Source organism: Dermacentor variabilis, chromosome 6 (genome assembly GCF_050947875.1).
Source record: "Dermacentor variabilis isolate Ectoservices chromosome 6, ASM5094787v1, whole genome shotgun sequence".
In the NCBI taxonomy this organism is placed as follows: Eukaryota; Metazoa; Arthropoda; class Arachnida; order Ixodida; family Ixodidae; genus Dermacentor; species Dermacentor variabilis.
In genome coordinates this window covers 155,213,637-155,233,874 of record NC_134573.1, presented here as the reverse complement: position 1 = coordinate 155,233,874, position 20,238 = coordinate 155,213,637, and the positions used below count along the sequence as shown (strand labels likewise).

At 45.8% G+C, this 20,238-nt stretch overlaps 1 protein-coding gene across 2 annotated transcripts in view; it reads right to left on the bottom strand.

Annotated features, from left to right (window-relative positions):
* LOC142584411 (solute carrier organic anion transporter family member 74D-like) overlaps positions 1 to 20,030 on the bottom strand; it is a 33,798-nt gene extending 13,768 nt beyond the window's left edge. Inside the window, exons 1-7 of one of the 2 annotated variants that reach the window (XM_075694557.1) lie at positions 19,240 to 20,030; positions 15,355 to 15,441; positions 14,442 to 14,630; positions 12,942 to 13,106; positions 9,324 to 9,519; positions 5,313 to 5,451; positions 2,425 to 2,609 (exon numbers count right to left, since the gene is read on the bottom strand). In XM_075694557.1, coding sequence (XP_075550672.1) covers positions 2,425 to 2,609; positions 5,313 to 5,451; positions 9,324 to 9,519; positions 12,942 to 13,106; positions 14,442 to 14,630; positions 15,355 to 15,441; positions 19,240 to 19,969 — 1,691 coding nt within the window. In that variant the 5' untranslated portion in view covers positions 19,970 to 20,030. The remainder of the gene's footprint in view (positions 1 to 2,424; positions 2,610 to 5,312; positions 5,452 to 9,323; positions 9,520 to 12,941; positions 13,107 to 14,441; positions 14,631 to 15,354; positions 15,442 to 19,239) is intronic. The other variant, XM_075694558.1, reaches the window with a different exon arrangement.
* Between the last annotated feature and the right edge of the window lie 208 nt (positions 20,031 to 20,238).

Genomic DNA, 20,238 nt, shown 5'->3' with positions numbered 1-20,238 from the left:
AACACTGCCCTTGGATCCAATGAATGTGACGCAGTGGCGCCCCGCCAAATAAGCAAGCACTGAGTGAAGGGGCGGAGCTTCTCAGTTACTCCTGCGAAAAGCACCTGTGGTGTCTTCCATTTAGTAGACGCCAAGCGCGTGTGGTAAAATATTTCAGTTAGGACTTTCCAAAGAGCATTACTGTATGACCTTCAAGCTTCGTTGAGCCGCACACGGCCTGTGATCCGCAAGGTGACATTATCCAACCCCATATTTAGTTTTGTGGTGGCACTGTAGAGCGAAGTAGGGTGAAGGAACGTTTCATATTAGGCTGTGGGCGGCGTCCGGAAAAATAGCAGACGCCACGTATTCATTTACGCACCCAGGACCAGAGATCAGGCACCACGTGACTTTTAATGGGCGCGCTGGCACCAGGCGGTGCTTCACGTCGGAAATAGAGAAGTAGTTGTCAAGAAAGGCTAAGGAACATTGATGAAAAGAAATGGCCGGCTAAGGTCCCTAAATGTCTGTACGTCAAACGCGTGGACACGGAATGAAACTTGTAAATCAAGTGCGGGGTAATTGAAAACGTAAATGCACAACCAGGAGTGACGAAAAATAAAACGAATTGAATTCTGGGGTTTTACGTACCAAAACTAGGATCTGATTATGAGGCAATTATAGAATTAAAAAAAAACATACGGAGATTTACAAGAATTACAAGAGAGAAGTCAGAAGAGAAACTGTAGGATAACGCAAAGGGGGCGGGGGGGGGGGGGAGTGCCTTGTTATTTGAGGCCTGAACTGACGACCTGAGGAGATAAAACATACCGGAATAAATATGTCACACTGGATGATACATCTGTGTGCAGCAAAAAAAAAAAATGAATAAGGCGGGGAACGACTCGGCACATCGTAATGGAATGCCAAGATATTCACCCAGCGAGACCCCTAGAGAGTGTCCACCTTCCAGAAGCGTTGGGATTTAAAGAAAGTGGAAGGGATTAACTGCTCAATAGACGGCCAGAGTAATGGTGAAAACAAAAGAATGGCAGGCGACTCTAATCTTCGAGTTAGGTGTCTCTTTAGTGGCACTCGCACCTCGGCGTCGGCTTAAGTCAAGCGCGCGAACGTCTTTACCCTGACCCGCCGTGGTTGCTCAGTGGCTATGGTGTTGGGCTGCTGAGCACGTGGTCGCGGGATCGAATCCCGGCCACGGCGGCCGCATTTCGATGGGGGCGAAATGCGAAAACACCCGTGTGCTTAGATTTAGGTGCACGTTAAAGAACCCCAGGTGGTCAAAATTTCCGGAGTCCTCCACTACGGCGTGCCTCATAATCAGAAAGTGGTTTTGGCACGTAAAACCCCAAATATTATTAGTCTTTACCCTGGAGTGATATGTGGGCGAGAAGCGAGAGCGGGCGAGGAGGAAGCGCAGCGAGTGCCACCTAGTCCCACCAGGTGGGGCATAGCCCCCTAGTGAGCGGCGCCCGAAGCGCACCTTGCGCGCCCTCTCCGGCGCTGACGTCAGAGCATGCGACGAGCGCGCACGCACAGCTGTTGCGAGCAAGCGAGCGAGTAGTTAATCGCCAGGAGAGAGAGAGAGATGAGAGAGTGACGTCACTTCCTCTCTGCTAGCCAGTTGTTCAATCTGTGCCAGGCAGCTGTTTCCCATTAATTAGTCCGTTAAATATCATGACAACTTGTGTGGGACGTCATTAGGGACGTCATTACTCCCCTTTTTACTTCCGGGCTTCCAGGCATTTCGCCAAAGTCGTGCTGACGTAGCAGGTCTCAAAAGTCAACGATTCTGTGCTCTGGTGTGCGGTAATCAGTGATTTCTAATTATTCCAGACACTTCAGTCACTCAACTTGTAACTAACCTGATGCCCTGATATCATATCTCTAATGAAACCCGTGGATTTTGTACTATACTATTTTATCCTTTTCTTATTTATTTTGAATTTCCTCCCCGGTCGTCTCAGGAGGTGAACCGGAAGTGCTGCCAAGAAATAAGAGTGTCACTCGATGCTTGTGCCACTAGCAAACAGGGAAGAGATTCATAGGACCGGAGTCTTTGCAACTATACAGTTAATGGTGCAATATAGTGAGAGAGGTTTTAAATTCTCCAGTTAAACTCGATATCAGATGGACAAAAGGCTAGATAGCGATAGATGTAGCAAGACTTGATTAAATCAAGCAGCCTAGGTGACTATTTGTCCCCGCCCCGTTTTAAGGAAGATGCCAATTATCGTCATCGTCGTCGTCATCATGTAGAATGTCAGAAATGCGATGGATCTAACTACGACTTTAGTTCTGCAGTATGCCCGACCACGCCTATGCCACACGCTCACATTTGCACCATGCAATGTCTCGCGTACATGCCCACGCTGTCGTCGTTTAGCACGTTTGCGCAATAGTAGGAACTGTGGCACAGAGGCGCACCTGAGAAGGAGCAGGGTTGTTCCAACGATGGTTGTTCCTTGAAGTACGTTGACGAGGAAGAATATCGCCGCAAACATCACAAGGGGGCATTTGCAATTAGGCCTGCATCTTGTATTGGCAACGGTGTGATTGTTGTATTTGTGCGCAGGGTGCTCTGGGCTCAGACAGTGGCAGTCTTGGAACACCTGCGGAAATTAACTTAAAATGTTCTTTCTCTTCTTTTATTTTTGTTTGTTTTGGAGCGAAACGCGTTAACAAGCTGTACCAGCTAAGCCCTTCATTTATTCATGCAGTCATTGGTATTTATGTAACAATTGATATTCGAAGCGGCAGTACGCCAAGACATTTAAGTAACGAGGCTGCGTTCCCTACGCCGTCACATGTTACGCTATCGTCACTGTAGAGAACAAGTAATACGAATGAAATAATATCAGAAACTGCCATAAATTAACTAAAATGAAACCCAAGCTGATGGCTCAAAAATATTTTTCCGCAGCGTAGGAATAAAGCATCTATTCATCCCCCTTGTTTCCTTTGTGCATATCGAGAAATTGTAGCATTAATAATAATATTTGGAGTTTTACGTGCCAAAACCACTTTCTGATTATGAGGCACGCCGTAGTGGAGGACCCCGGAAATTTTGACTACCTGGGGTTCTTTAACGTGCACCTAAATCTAAGCACACGGGTGTTTTCGCATTTCGCCCCATCGAAATGCGGCCGCCGTGGCCGGGATTCGATCCCGCGACCTCGTGCTCAGCAGCCCAACACCATAGCCACTGAGCAACCACGGCGGGTAAATTGTAGCATTATCAAAAGCAGTAATCGCAGCTAGTGGCAGTATTATGAATCGAATTACCGCGAATGCGCAGTGTCATTGCTGAACGAACTTCTTTTTTTCTTACAGTGATCTGTTCTACCAAAAAATTTCGCGCCGTTTCGGCTGGTCAGTCGTTCGCAGCTGAGTGATAACTAAACATGATGTGCGATATATCATGAGGCTGCTCTCAAATACGCGAGCTCTCGCGCTCTCTTTCAGCTGTTTCGTCTCGCAAATACACCCCCCCCCCCCCCACAGGTAACGGCACATAAAGCCTGACAGACGATTTCGGTGAGATAGACAAATTCGACAATGTTGCCGGTGCGATAAGGATGTTATAGCGCTAACCAATCGACGTCGGCAGTTATGTTTAACCCTGTCCAGTTAGGACGACTAGAAACATCGTCGTCAGAAGAAGACGAAGAATTTTTTTCCATGTTTTTTTTTCACTTTCTGGTTCCTACTGTCACAAATGTGGTGCAGGTGCGCGTCCTGCGAGTACCTGACATAATCAAATTAATGATTTACTTAATTGATTCTCGTGAGTGAAGCGTTACGTTTCCGTAACGTGCTCACGGATTCATTGAACACTGGTTTATGTTACTCCATGAGCAATTTTTTATCTGCGTCGTACTCATGAAAAAAAAAAATTACCTTGAGTCACCAATAAAAAAAAACTTTTCAACGATTGCAGCGAAAAGTGAATACATACTTTGGTATGACGCATACAACATGCAGTGCAGCATTCGTTTCAATAAAGAAGCACAAAACAAGCGTCCAAACGACATCATTGATGATGAGGTTCTCCTGATAACCACGCGAAACGCTTAGCGCTCTCCGCCACTAAAGATTAGTGGTACGCAAGCTGCCGCGGCGACGGCAGCTTGTGACAGTAGTAGTGACGTTACTAGCCTCTCATATGTAAAATAACCAGCCTAGCAACTGATTTCATTGTTGTTGCAGCCCCGCTATGGGTAGGCAACACGTAGTTAGGTCTCCCAAGGAGCAGCGTGAATACCAGGAACAGCAAAGGGAAAAGAAATGGCAATACGACCAGCGGCGGCGTGCTGCCGCTGACCGTACTGCCGTGATGTTCCAGCACAAGGGAAGTCCGCACGTGCACATTTTCCTTTGGCCGACTGACGCGCAGGAGGAGGAATTGAGCAATAAAACATTGCACCGCTCCCCCCCTCCCCCGTCAGCAGTTGTAGGGGTAGTTTTCAACAGCTTCGCTGGACAACCACTTTAGCAGGGCTGGGATGGCGAGTCAATTTTCCTATAGTTACGTCTAGATATTTATGTTCCATCGCTCGTTGCGCGGTTTGGAACTTCTTCTCAAGCTGTTTATTTTTGTTAATCTCTAAGCATCTGCCCCACATGTCAGTGTCGGTAGAATGCGATGATGTTGTACTTTTATCTTCGCGAGTAGAGGTAAGCTGCCGATCGTGACTCGGCAGGGCCCTGCCGTATGCGCCCCAACTCACAAGGCTTGGTGCAGAGCATCCGCCGCGACTGTGGGAAGCAGACTAGAGCTGCCGCCGGGTAGTACCTGCCGCTCAAATAGGTACTAGCGCGCTCCGGGCATGGTACTCGGCCATTGCCGGACATCAGCGCTTGGACAGGGTTGTCTCTCTCCAACTCGAGGTCCTGCCAACCCGGGTTTACCCGGGTTGGGAGGAGTAATAGATGCTTTGCAATGCCAAATGAGAAATTGCCGCCATGTGAGCGGCCTCTTTTTCAGTGTTTTGTTGTGCGAATAGAGTTCGACAGGATTCGTATTAAGGTGGACTCCTTCCCCAGGTTAAATCATCATCATCATCATCATCATCATCATCATCATCATCATCATTCTGGCTACACCCACTGCAGGACAAAGCCCCCATACTTCTCCAACTTCCCTAAACAATATCCCTAAACAAAGCCGACTGTCCGGCCGAGGGACGTCTGCGCCCATTTTGATGGCAAGTGTTTCACGGGGCACCGTGATTTCGATCCCTCGTTTGTATGTAAGTGGCTTTTATTTCGCTCCGTTGCAACAAGTTAGAAAAAGATAGCAAGATGCGCCTCACCGTCTGATTCACGTCGCTGGGCGGGCAGCCGGCAAAGCATGCTGAGAAGTATTCCGTTTGTGTCGCTTGGTCGCAGACCGGCTTATAGACTGTCGTTGGGCAATCACAGTTTTCGTTGCACTCATTGTGAATAGTAAACCTTTGGGTGAAAACAGAAATAGAAAAAAAAACTAAGAGGCGCGTTTTTTTTTTTCTTTTGGGTACGTTAGTAGAAACATGGCTGCAATACAGTAGCGCTAAAGCGAGAGAAATAATGTAGGAAGCATTTCCCTAGACAACTGTGCGGAAACCATCGACGATGATTGCTAATACAAGCGAATAACGGGGCTTTACTAGGAAGCTATTCGCTTTATTAGAAGAATGATGCACTTGAAGGGGTATGCTTGCTTCTGTGACGATATTCAGGTGGCTTTTGTAGTTTTCTTTTGTAGTCCCCTAAAGAATAGAGCCGTAAACCACCACATGCTTATCGGAAGTATGGTGGCTATGCATATTATACAGTAAAACCTCGTTATAGGGAAGATGAAGGGGCAGTAAAAGTTACCTACCTTTTTATATCAAATATTGCCTGTGCTGTACTATGAATTATTATGAAGATTTCAAGAGGAATTTCACTTACGTTGTTATATTCATTATTTAGTTATATCCGGTTTCGTTATAACGAGCTTTGTTTGTAAACCGATTCGTCACTTTGTGTTGTCTCTAGTGGCGCGGGCACCGTCTTCGAAGGCGCCTACCGTCCTCCTCTCCGACCGCCGGAGTCCTCTTTCATAGCTTCCAGTGGGGGGGGGGGGGGGGGGGGGAGGGAGAAGGTGACAGGAGGAGAGTGTTGTCCTTCTAGCGCGATCTAGGACAGCATCTTTCATTTTTCATTTTCACAATACTGCGGACATCTGTCATAGCAGGAGGGGTTACGTGAGCAGATACAAAAATAAGCAAACATACAATATATACAAGGGTTGCAGTCAACAAGATTCATCAAGTGGGTGGCTGTAACCAGTGGGAATTTCCAGGTAGGGCATTCCAATCATTGATTGTTTTCGGAAAAAATGAGTTTTTGAAAAGGTTTGTTCGTGCAAAGATCGGTTTTAAATACTGGCTGTGTTTGTGGCGGGAAATTCGAGATGTGTCCTTAATAATATAGTCACGCGGTTGTATTCCTAGTTTCCCGTAATAAAGCTGGCGAAGGAAGTTTAATCTGGCAGTTTTTCTTCGATCAGTTAGTGGTTCCAAGTTTGCGGCTTCCAGCATACTCGTTGGAGAATCACGTCGTTTGAAGCGCTTATAAATGAAGCGCGCGGCTAACCTTTGAATTCTTTCTAATTTTTCAATACCTACCACTGTGTGAGGATCCCAAACGTTACTCGAATATTCTAAGAGAGGCTTAACGTACGTTTTATAAGCTTTTAATCTTAATGAGGATGTGGAGTCACCTAACTTAAACTTTAGAAATCCTAATCTTTTTCGGGCTGCACAGGTTATATTGTCTATGTGAGGCACCCAGGATAGACGTGAAGTTAAAGTTATCCCCAAGTATTTGCAGTTTTCTACTTTCCTAATCTTATTATCCTTTATTTTGTACAAGTATTCTAGCTTTCTTAACTTATTTGTAACACACATATGCACTGTTTTGTCATAATTAATAACCATATCCCATTCATTGCACCATTCTGCCAACCTATCCAAGGTTTTTTCCAGAAAAAGCTGATCAGAAACAGTTCGAATGTTGCTAAATATAATACAATCATCTGCAAACAATTTGACGCGAACAGGTGATTCCACAATTTTAACTAGGTCATTAATATAAATATTAAACAGTACTGGACCCAGCACCGATCCCTGAGGTACGCCTGAAGTTACCCCCAAAAACCGGGAGCATGATCCATTTATTTCCACATACTGCTTACGACCAGTCAGGTATGAATTTACCCAGTTTATGATCTGTAGGGGTATTCCGAGAAGTTTCATTTTATATATTAGTTTCGAATGAGGGACTCGATCTGTCGAAAGCCCTAGAATAATCTAAGAAAATAGCGTCAACTTGACCGCCCCCATCAAGCACGGAAGCGAGTTCATGGACAGCGACTACTAACTGTGTGGTTGTGGAGTAACCTTGTCTAAAACCATGCTGATTAGCTGTGAGTATATTATTTCTCTCCAAAAAATTATTCAGGTAAGTGACTATGATGTGTTCTAAAGTTTTGCAGCAGCAACAGGTGAGTGATATTGGTCTGTAATTACTTACAGAAGGTCGGAGACCTTTCTTAAAAACTGGTATTACTCGTGCCAAACGCCAATCGTCGGGGACAGTACCACAGGCCAAAGATTTAGAAAAAATAATGACCAAAAATCGAGCTAATACTTCGGAATATCTTTTAAGAAAAGCAGGAGGAATGTTATCTGGCCCTGTAGATTTCTTTGCGTCTAACCGTAGAAGGAGCTCAGTCACACCCTCAATAGTTACACTGATCACGTCTTGGCTGTTAATTATCTTCATCTCGGCAACACAAGTGCTCGCAGTGGAATAAACACTTTGGAAAAACGCATTAAATGCTTCAGCTATTTTTTTTTGCATCTGTAATTGTTACATCACCAACGCATATTTCCCACGAAAGTTGGGAATCTTTGTTAGATAGGTATTGCCAAAATTTTGGGGAGTTCTGAGAGGCAAATTGACCAAGTGTTTCCGTAAAATAATGTTCCTTTGCCTCTCTCAGTTTTAGAGCCAGGTCATTTGCCATCGTGCCAACAATTGTCCTGTCGTAATCTTTAGATTTTCGGTATCGTTTTATTTTACGTTTGAGGTGAATGATGTCTCTGTTTATCCAAGGGTTCTGTCTGCCGATCTTTTTTGTTTTATCTGGAATGAATTTTCTGATACAAAAGTGGCACAAGGACTTAAACTTGTTCCACAAAGAATTCACGTCATCGTCAGTATCAAGCTGTACAATTGCTTCTTCCAAACAATGCACAATTTGAAGGTCGTCAGCAGAATCATAATTTTTAACAGTGATATACCTGGGAGTACGTAACTGCGATCGAGTAGGAAGCGCGCATGTGAAGTACACTATTTTGTGGTCAGAGATCCCTTCGTTCATTTCAGCTTTATAGTCAGAGATGCTAGCAGAGCATAGTACAAGATCGAGAATTGAAGTCGCTGAATCTGTAATTCTTGAACCTATACCTTCAAACACCCCAGGTCTCTCCCGCGACAGGCCATGCGTCTCAAATAGCTATATTGCATGGCCTTCAGAGGCAAATGTGCTCTACAGCTCAGTCGTAGCGCTAGAGCACGCGCCTTTTCCATCGGCATCTCTGTATGCTCGGTAAAAGTTCGATTCCCGCCGACCACCACGAACGTGGGTGATGAAGCCATAGAAAGCTGTTTGATATTTTTTTTTAATGCGTGAGCTTGTAGCGAGTTCACAGCTTCCACTACGCGAAAATATCATAAGCACCGATGTAAAATTGGCACCACCACTTTTGTTGGAAATGCGGAACCAATTGCGCCGCAGAAGAGCGGCATGGATGTAAACCACAACTAGAACTCGTTATCTTCGGAGCCGTGACTCCATTTCCCTCCCATGTTTACACAATACCATCGATTTGGGGAAGCTCTGTATCTCGAGGTCAGTAAAACTCATGTTATTTCAGAAAGTTACATTGCACATTACAACATCGTGACATGCTTTTGGCATCTCACTTGCCACAGTGGCTTAGCGTCTGTTTTGCTTCCCCAGGGAGCACGAGGTCGCGGGACCAAATTCCGGCCGCGGTGGCCGCATTTCGATGGGAGCGAAGTGCAAAAACGCCCGTGTGCCGTGCCTAGAGGCTGCATTGAGGATCCCTTGGAGGTCGAAAATAGGCTGGAGTCCCCCACTACGGTGTGCCTCATAATGAAACCGTGGGTTTCGCACGTAAAAGTAAAACCATAGAATTCAATTCAGAATTCAAGTTTTGGCATCTTCTTCCACTTGTTAAACAATGCAGGGTAACCTATACAGTACTCACCTGTCGGCCACAGCGTGAGTTAGTGGGTAGTTTATCGAGTCGCAGTGGATGCCCATGAGTAAAAGATACAAGAGAGCGTTGAAGCCGGTCACGGCCGTCATCTCCAAGCCCACTGCCCTTGGAGATGGCTTCAGTAAGTGCACGAACGCGCTGCCCAGGAAGATGCCGATCACGTTGGAAAAGATACCGGAAATACCTGCATGGAACGAGTAAGCATAGTCTGGGAGACCTGACCGTGTTGGATTGGTAACGCTACATATATGGAGCTGTTTTCCTTTCTTTCATGTCGAACACTTTCGCATTCACATAATTGCTATCGCGCTCACAATTCCAATTAAAGGTGAGCAATGAAAGCTTGAGAGAAGCGCTATTCGACAAATGTCTCGCAAGAAAACTAGGCGGATCCCACGGATATATGGGGATTGTTGATACAGCGAAGCTTTCTTTACTGTTTACGCAAATCTAATGCTGACAACTCAAATGCAGTGCTTTGAGAATGTAACGTGCTGAACGCAAACGTAAAACAATGACGCAAACGTTTCGATGTATATGTGGCGTCCCTTTCAACGTCACACAAATTAACGTAAAGTTGAGTAGATTCAATGCGCATGTATGTCTTTTGGTCCTGTGCGCTGCACTTCATTATGACCACACACAGCAACTTCTCCTCGTTACGCGTCGTCGGAAATGTCAGTGTTCGTAATTTCCAGTGCGACTTCCAACTAGCAGCGTCTCACACGCGGTTTCAAGTGTCATGTCATGAATGAAGGCGATGCGCTGACCATCTTCTCGAGTCTGTTATTGCTCTTGATGTTATGTTGCCCTGGCACGATGGTAAGCCGCGGCGCGGGCGTGGCAGAATACGGGATGTAAGGAAAAACGGTCAACGTCTCCAAACCTCTAACGTACACGCTGTCGTCCGCATCACCGGTTCACGACTTCGGATGGCTAGGATAACATCTCGCGAGACGCACACTGGAGACGCCTTTCGTGACGTTCGGTAGGCACCGGTATTTCGGTACTCGCATGCCTATGATAAATGAAGTCTTTGGCGAACACCAACGCCGTCGCCTTGCCATGTTGGCTGTTAAGTCATGGGGTTTTACGCGCCAAAACCCCTTTCTGATGGTGGGGCACGCGGTAGTGGAGGACTCCAGAAATTTCGGCCACCTGGGGTTCTTTAACGTGCACCTAAATCTAAGCACACGGATGTTTTCGCATTTCGCCCCTATCGGAATGCGGCCGCCGTGCGACCCGCGGCCTCGTGCTCAGAAACCTAACACCATAGTCACTCAGCAACCACGGCGGGTCATGGCGGCTGTCGTAGCCAGGAATTTCATCAGACCACCGCCTTCGTGGAAAATCTGGAAGTTTTGTTTAGTTCTTTGTCTCCGTCACGAAACGGCGCACAGCGACCTTTTCTTTTAACAGCAAACACGGGACTTCACACGGCTCAAAAGTTTCCAAATGTGGCTGACCCTGCGGGGCACAAATGATACACGCTGCGCAACTTCCATTTTCAACCGCCGTGGTTGCTTAGTGGCTATGGTGTTGGGCTGCTAAGCACGAGGTATCGAGATCGAATCCCAGCCACGGCGGCCACGTTTCGAAGGAGGCGAAATGCGAAAGCACCCGTGTACTTAGATCTAGGCGCCCGTTAAATACTCCCAGGTAGTGCGAATTTCCGGAGTCACCCACTATGGCGCGCCTCATAATCAGATCGGGGTTTTGGCACGCAAAACCCCATAATTTAATTTTAACTTCTATTTTCCTGACTATGGTTTTTAATGTTTTCCACAAAGTACATAACATTACCGACTGCATGTCTGAAGTATACTTTCAAGCAGAGAAGTTAATTACCAAGTTGCAGTTTGTCTAACCTGGCCACGTTTATTTCAAGCATTGAGAATGAGGCCAATTATTAACGTCACTGTTATCGTCAACAACCTATAGGCCTAGTGCAGAACTAAGGCCTCTGCCCACAATCTTCATTTATCTCTGTCCTTCGTTGGTTCACTCAGTTCGATGCTGTTGTGTGATCTAATTCCTCAGTCTCGTTAATTTACCTAATTGTGTGCCATTTTTTTTTCAATGTTTCAGTTCCCTTCGCAGCTGTTCTATTACCCTAAGAGACTACCGCTTATATGTTCTACACAGTGACCTGCCCAAGTCCACCATAACAGTTCCACCTAAAATTTTCGTGTTCAAATCGTGATCCACTCATTTATAAACGGTAGTGTAGCTTCCTGCCTAATTTGCAGTCAGTTTACGTTCACCTCTAACAACCCTTCCTCTACTTGTCCTGTACTCTGCTGTGTTCCACAAGGCACCGTTATTCGTCCTCTCCTAAGTTTAATATAAATGAGGGCCCAACCATAATTTCTTCCTACATACGGTTGTTCCCTGATTGCGCTATCTACTGCCTCGTCAAGAACATCTCTGAAGTTGTTATTCGTTACTTAAATGTATATCATTGAAGAATGGTAATAAATCCGGTTAATGTTTCTGCATGTAAACAAAACTTTTCTATACTCCTTTTTTTCCACCAACATCTGTCTCACTCCTGTTTTAGCTAAGTTATTAAAAAGCAGTAATTTCCGTAGTTGCTAAGTCAAGGCATTCGTATAACCCTTAATATTTCAAGTCAGAAGACATAATGAAAATCAGTAACTAGGCTAACCGTGTTCTTGGGGACTTACATGCCCCTTTAAAATCCACTCCACCTTCTGAAAAAGTGCTTTCATGTTCGACAATCGTGCAACTCAAACTGTAGTTTGAAACGCATAGTTTGAAACTTTGATCAGTGTAGCATTTCTACTTCATCCAAGTCCATTAGAAATTGTGCGACCAGATGTATTTATAATTACATAACGATCATTTCTACAGCCGGCAATGTGTCTCGGCTAATGTCCATAATTTAGAATTATGATGTACAATTACACTGTTTTCTTTGTGTGACCAACTCTGCTACTTGTTTACTGAAATGAATGAACACAACGCTTATTATGTCGGTCTGATTATCTACGACAACTCTGAATTCTTGCCTGTCCCTTCCCACTGTTCGCGAATCTGTCACCTAAAGAAACCTTACAACCGCCACCCTCGCGTACTCCTTCACATCTGAGGCCTGTCCTTCTTCATCCAGGCAGCAAGGAACTTGAATTATCTGCACGAAGAACATTTGCACTACTTTAAAGTAGCGCATTTCAGGGCTGCTAAATACCGATGACGCCTTTTTTCATTAAACAAGCCCACCCCTATGTGATAACCGTAACAGGGGCATTCAAGAAAATAATAATAATAATAATAATAATAATAATAATAATAATAATAATAATAATAATAATAATAATAATAATAATAATAATAATAATAATAATAATCTCCACGAGAATATTAGGGTGTTTCAATTGCTTACAAATCCGTGCTGTGCGCTTCCTATCTCTTAACGTTGCTTCTATAAGGTTTCCTATTCATTACACCTACACCGTTCCCCAGCGACCCTTATAGCTGTTCAGATCGCGGGCCACATTGCGCTAGGCATCTCCAGGGCCCAAGGACGAAACGCGCTACGTCTGTCGTGAGACGTTACAATGACTAGACGGTTTAGTTACTCACCGGTCATTAGACTGGAAAAGGACGCTGTAATTGCGAACTGCTTCTCCATGTAGCGCGAAACAGTAGTCGACATGCCGCCCGCGACTATATACCCTGCTATGGAATGAAAAAGTCTGAACATGTAGATGGGATTCCTCGCCAGCCTTCCAAGTCCTCGCCACAATTCTGAAATTAGTCGGAAAGAAGACACATCTGCAGTTGAGGCTTTCTTTCAAATAATAATTATACTATACACGGTATTTTGTCAGCGCTGCGTTTATATATGATATTGCGATAGAAGCAAACTAGTTACACTGAAATTCATTTTACTATACGAGAAGCCGGTACTTGTGTTTTCTGCCGCCGTGTTTTTCACGAAGGATTCATGCCCCATTGTGCAAGCTTCGAGCAATAGAAAGAGAGCGAGAGTGTGTGTGGGAAGAGAGAGTGAGAGAATGAGTGAGTTAGTGGGCTGTGCGTGTGGGTTCGCTGTGCAGATGCCATGGCGGCAATGGCTTGCCCGCCCCCTGTATAAGTGTTTATGACCGGCGAAGCGATTATGGGGATCCTCCACTGTGATGCCCTAAAGAATTGAGTCACTTTAGCATACGCTAAAGAGGATGAAGGCGAAAGTCTGTCCATTCACGAGATATCACTTGACATTTTCATTCTAATGTCTTGTTACATCCTATTGCTTCTTTTCACCCGCCGTGGTTGCTCAGTGGCTATGGTGTTTGAGCACGAGGTCGCGGGATCAAATCCCGGCCACGGCGGCCGCATTTCGATGGGAGCGAAATGCGAAAACACCCGTGTGCTTAGATTTAGGTGCACGTTAACGAACCCCAGGTGGTCGAAATTTCCGGAGTCCTCCACTACGGCGTGCCTCATAATCTGAAAGTGGTTTTGGCACGTAAAACCCTATAATTTTTTTTTGCTTGTTTTCTCCCACAGAAGCCTTAACTTCGCCTTTAACTGCGGCACCCCGTCAAGGTTAAGAAGCTGGACACAAGTGTTCGAAGGTGAGCGGCGAATTCTCTGACACGAAATCGCAGCGTGTGCGGCTGATAGCTGTTTCCTTTTCTCGCGGCTCTGTGTTACGGCGCTGCTGTGCGCTACGCGGCAGTATCCTCGAGTGGTTAAACTTTCGGGAATACGATCACTCTCGCGAGTGATCACTCATCACTCTCGCGATGTGCCTCCTGACCGCACTTGGCGTATAAACGGCCGAAAGCGCTTCAGGCGCTTTGCCGAGCTCGCTATCTTCGCGCTGTGCGACAGGAGCACTGTCGGCCGCACGCGCATGCTTGGGCGCGTATGCGGCGCCGAGCCACGCACAATGTGGGGAAAGTGACTGCAGCCTCGAAAGTGATTCCTAGAGAATACCGCCCGTGTTTACAGACACTGCTGTCAGTGGTTTAGCGCTTTTAATGCGCCTTCAGGCGAAGAAAAAAGATGTGACAGCGTTCCGTCAATTTTGTGCGAAATGCGGATGTCGCGGCAGGGCGTGCGGCTCGTGATTACCTGCGATGTCCGAGTCCAGCTTTGTTTTGACTGCCACTTGCTCCCTGTTGGCTTCGGACCCGGCGTGCATCTTCTTGGGGAATAGGAACATCGGAATTGTGCTGAGAAAAATTGCCGTTGCAATGAAGGCGTAACCCAGCCACCAGGCTCCGATCCATGTAGGGTCGCCTGGCTCCACGTGGGACTTTTCTGGCAGGGTTTAGAAGCGAGGAACAAGAAGCGCACAGTCGTCTCGTCAATGTGCAAAGGCAGACATTGTTTCGTGATGGCCGCGATAAAGATAAGGCTGTACAACAAAGTTTATTTTGCACGCTTTTTTTTTATAAACAAGAGCAACAACATTTGAGAAACTCTCCTACACCGGAGTTAGACGCTCTGTGATCGCTCGGTCTCTCAGAAGTGGTCGTCAGTAACTAAAAACTCTGACTGCCTCGGCGTTCGGTGCCTACACCTGACACAAGTCACACTTCAGCGTTGTGCGGTTCCCTCGAACATGTCCATTAATTTTACCGCTGATGTGTCTTTACTTTCGCTGGTGGCTGCGGGGACGACGAGTCAGCCGAGGTAGGCCTGATGGCCTGCCTTATCGGGGCGAACACAACGAAGCTGTAGAAAAAGGAAGATTTTGGGCGTGGGAGAACCATGCGTACCATTGGCGCACCGTGGCCTCCATCTCTTTTTTTCCCTTTCTTCTTTTTTCCCAAACACATAGCTCCACTTCAAGAGAGAGTGCTTTTAAATTATCTCGCTGCAGAACGTATGTTTTGCAGTATTCCCACAGGCCCTATATGTCTCACAATTTCTGCAGCCCGCTGATATCGAAACGGAGGTGTGCGGCAGTGATATCTGCAAAACTTACATCGGGATGGGTGTTACGTGTGCTGTAATGGTCTAATATGAAAAGCCTACTTACGTGTGACATCCTCGGGGTACTTCAGGGTGAAATATCCGAGGAAATAACCTAGGACTGGCCCGATCAGACGAAAGACCATGACGTAGCCTGTAGTTGAATAAACCACAAACATTACACTGTCGTAAGTTTACCTCTCTCGCGGTGACATTTTCCTTCACAGCGGGAATGTTACGTCGTTCGTCATCGCGTTTTTCTCCTTGCATGCTATATACACTCGATTTGGTCCCGAGACGAAAGCTATGCGTACATAAGGATGTCTTTTTATGCCTTTTCAGTTGTCTTCTGGTCAAGGCTTTAGGGTTCAGATATCCCTGTCACATGCTCTATTCTGCGTCGTTTTGAATCTATAGTCATCTATTCACGATTTCTTAAAGCAGCGAGGGCACAATAAAGGAAGTTAAACAATCTTTAGGAGCTCCTGTTCACAGTGAGCAACACGTCTCTTAAAAGGAGTTGCGGGGAACTATTCATGGTGCGGGCCACAAGAAACACGATCTCGGTATTTAAAATTTCTGTCTCTATGTTACTTCTCGTGCGTGTGAAGTAACAGAGGTTGATGACGATTTATGCGTCTGCTAAATCGTGTGGCAATCGAATCGATACATCTATACACGTTAGAACGCGAACTGGTGTCATTGTTGCATTTGTAATGGGCCTGCGCAATCTTACTTTTTCGACTGAAAAGTAAAGAAGTTTGAAGGAGATCGAACATCCCTTTGAAAGCACTTCAACTGGCCGAGGAATACTTCGTCTTTCTGAGCAAATTTGGGGTGAGGTAGGGGGTGGAATTATTGCGTACCGTACTCTTATCATCTGACCCCTCGTGTGACGGGAGTAGGAGGAGCGTCTTACTACTAAGTTTCTTTCTCTTCTTTCTTTCTTCTAGAGCACCTCAGCCGCCGTTCTGATAACATGCCAGGTCATGTTTGCTCGATGTGAAGGACGCGATGCTTCGCTGCAGAAACCCCACACTCGAAGGTACTACCATGGCTACAACGTGTTTCTGCATAAGTGGCGGATGAGCGTAAACAAGGTAAACGCAGAATGTGATGTCATCAGAAACTACGTGTTATGCAATCCTACGTATCTATGGCTATGTCATGTAGTGTATGAAAACAACAAGGACCTTTGCTCTCCGTCAAAGAAGTTATGGGGTTTTACGTTACAAAACCCCGATCTGATTATGAGGCACGCCGTAGTGAAGGTCCCGGGATTCATTTTGGCCACCTGGGGTGCTTTAACATGCGCATAAATCTAAGTGCACAGATGTTTTAAATGCGAAGCATTCTTTGGCGAACAGATGCCACTTTTACAATATCTATCTAATATCTATCTATCTATCTATTTATCTATCTAGCCGCCTACGTCTTGGTGCTCTCATGGCCGTTTCGTTAAGTTGGTATGTGCCAAAATTGGCATAGTATGATAAGAGTCTATGACAAACATAAATGATTGGTCATGACATGAATATCATGACATGCCTGTCATATAGGTCATGAAACAGCCACCTACGCCTTGGTATGTACTACAATTGGCATTGTATATGACAAGAGTGTATGAGAGACAAAAATGATAGGTCATGACATGCGTGCCTTGAAGGTCATGAAACAGCCGCCTACGTCTTGGTGCTCTAATGTTCTTTTTTCGTTACCTTGGTAAAACTGCTTCGCATAACATTGATTCCTACATGGCGTGGGATCTGCCGGCGTTTTGCATTTCGCCCCCACCGAAATGTGGCCGCCATGGCCGGGATTCGATCCCGTGACCTCGTGCTTTTAGAAACGCAACACCAAAGCCACTGAGCTGCCACGGTGGGCGCAGCAATGAAATGTTAAAGCATGATTACCTTTGGTGAACGTGTGGTCGGTACAACGTTGTACAATTTCTACGTAGCGTGCTATGAGGAAAGTACTGAGGAACATGGGCCGGCACAGAAAATTGTGCATTCTAACCCCGGCACCTCATAGCGCGAGCTGCCACAAACAAAGACGAATAAGTGGCGCGTGACACACGTTCCGAGCGTGTCGAGTAGGTGGCTGGCATTGAAACGAGATAAGTATGCCTGCGATCATGGCTTAATGGTTTGTTCAGTTAATAAGGGCGATAAAGATAAAGAAATTCCATCGTGACCTGAGGATCGGAGCACCGAAATGCTGTGCTCGACGCAGAGTTTTGATTCCACCGTCAGTGACATAGTTTTTTTTTTTATTTTAGTGAGGTAAAACGGGACTGAACCCAACCCAACTCTATCCAGCCCAAGAAAACCAAACCAACCACAAAGTCCCAAGAATGATGCTAAGAATGCTCCGCATTGACACTAGACAAATTAGTATATATGTGTAATTATCGACGACGGCGAAAAAATCGTCGTGGAGTGTTCATACAATTCCCATTGCATACAACGCCCCGACCATCTCAGCACGCTGACTTACTGATATATATATATATATATATATATATATATATATATATATATATATATATATATATATATATATATATATGTATATATATATATATATATATATATATATATATATATATATATATATATATATATATATATATATATATATATATGTGTGTGTGTGTGTGTGTGTGTGTGTGTGTGTGTGTGTGTGCAACAACGAGAGGAAAGGCGTTAACCGAGGAGCCCGATTTTGATTAATCATATCCTAAGAAGGGCCAACAGACAATGACACCAAGGATAATATAGGATAAATTACTTGTACTTGGTAATTGAATTACAGAAATCATAAGTTATTGAAAATGAAAGTGGATGAAAAAACAAATTACCGCAGGTTGGGAACGATCCCACGTCTTCGCATTACGCGTGCTTCTGTACCAATTGAGCAACCACGGCGCCGTTTTCCCATCAACTTTCTTGGGTATTTATGTTTCACCACTAGGCTTAACCGCTTTCAACTTTCTTTTCCAATAACTTATAATTTCTTTAATTCAGTTAGCAAGTACAAGTAATTTCCCCTATGTTTTCTTTGGTGCCCTTGTTCGTTGGCTTCTTATGATATATTATTAATACATATCGGGCCCCTCGCTTAACCCCTTTCTTCTCGTTTATCACCTAACGAGGGTTTCGAATCCGGCAACATTGATGCCTTCAGGTAGCATGTGTGGGCTTATTGACCAGTTGCCTTTACTGAAAAAGATCACGTACTCGTGACACCTGCGGCAGAGAAGGTGTTCCACATCCGCCGCCAATGATTGTGAGTGGTGGCGCTAGCTAACACTCCTATGGTTAGGTCTAGTGGGGAAACAAATACTAAAGAAAGTAGATGGAAAAACGGCGCTGCGGTCGCTGAGTTGGTTATAGCATCGCACGCGTAATGCGATAACGTCGGATCGTTCCCTACCTACGTCAAGTTGTTTTTTTCATTCACTTTCATTTCCAATAATATATTGTTTCTTTCAGTCAATAAGTAAGTACAAGTAATCTCCTCTATGTTGTCCTTGGTGTCATTGTTTGTTGGCGTCTTATATATATGTAACTTCATAGAATATATATATATATATATATATATATGTATGTATGTATAATTCAGTAGGAATCACGCTGGCCTCGGAGGAATAACTTCAAAGAATCGATTACGAAGTACGTTGGTAAAGCACAGTAAACTTCTGACGTTCTGGCTGGTGGTCTGGTCTTTGCTAAACACTTGTGTAAGTTCCGACGTGTAACGTCGGAAATAAACTGCGCAGTACCAACAACGCAATACCAACAATAGCTGATTGCAGGCGCCGCTGTGCGGCGTCTGCCATCAGCTGTTAGCCGGGACACTCTCGGTGGCCTTCCCGGCTACCGCACGAGAACTACTGCGGAATTACCCCTAACAGTTTCACTGTATAACAACGAACAACGAAGCTTACCAAAGTAGGCTGCCGTATAACTTCTCTCAACACTGTCATCCATGTACGTGCTACCGATGGTGTAGTAGGCCGTGGTACCCAGTCCGTTGAGAAAGTTTCCCATGAAGAACCACATGATGGGACCTGCAGAAGTCCCCCAAAACGATTGCTCCTCGCATCCTGGCTGCGATGTTGCATTGTGAGCGTCGCCGCAAAAGTCCATAGTCTTTTTCTTGGACGTCCCCGTGAAGGACCCTCGTGGGCCGTAAACCACGTAAGGCATCAGGTTGAAGAGCGTTCCGATGAAGCAGCACATCATTCCGGCGGACACCCAGTTCGGCTTGCTGGTGCGCTTGAGAAACAGGATGAGCACAATGTTGGCCAGGATGGGGCTAACGTCGTCGCCGATCAGGATGAAACCCGTCTGTTTACTTGACAGCGAGAATCGTTTCTCCATCGTGGTTAGTGTGCTGACCATGTACATGCGATAGGCCCCCTGACAGGTGCCCAGAGTGGCGAGAATGAAGGCGTAGTAACGCGGCGTGGCAAACCTCTGTAGCCAGCCTGGTCTGCAACTGCCCACGCCGCACCGGTAGTCCCTCTCGTCGACGGCGTCATCGGGCTTCGGTTCGCGCACAGGCGCATCGTCCTTCGACGGCTGCGCGACCGCTACCTCCGTGGACAGGCTCCCGCGTGCTGCAGCGGCACCGCTACTGCCCGCCGCGGTCGCCTGATCCTTGCGATCCTCCATAGGGAGCGGCGTCTCGATCGCCCTCTTCTTTCTTCGTGCTGTCGGCGATGATGATTGCTCGGTAGCGCTAATGCGGGGCCGCGCAACGCGTTCAAGGAAGGTTTGTTGTAGGAACACAATCGGCATGGATATGAATGACTGCTCGGGTCCTGTGTGAGAAAGAAAGTAAAGGGAAACAAGATCGAGAAAGCGGAAAACTTTAGTGGAATCTGGAGAGAATGGTTTAGCGAATGGTTCGACATGCTACTCCAGGGTAAATTGTCGGGAAT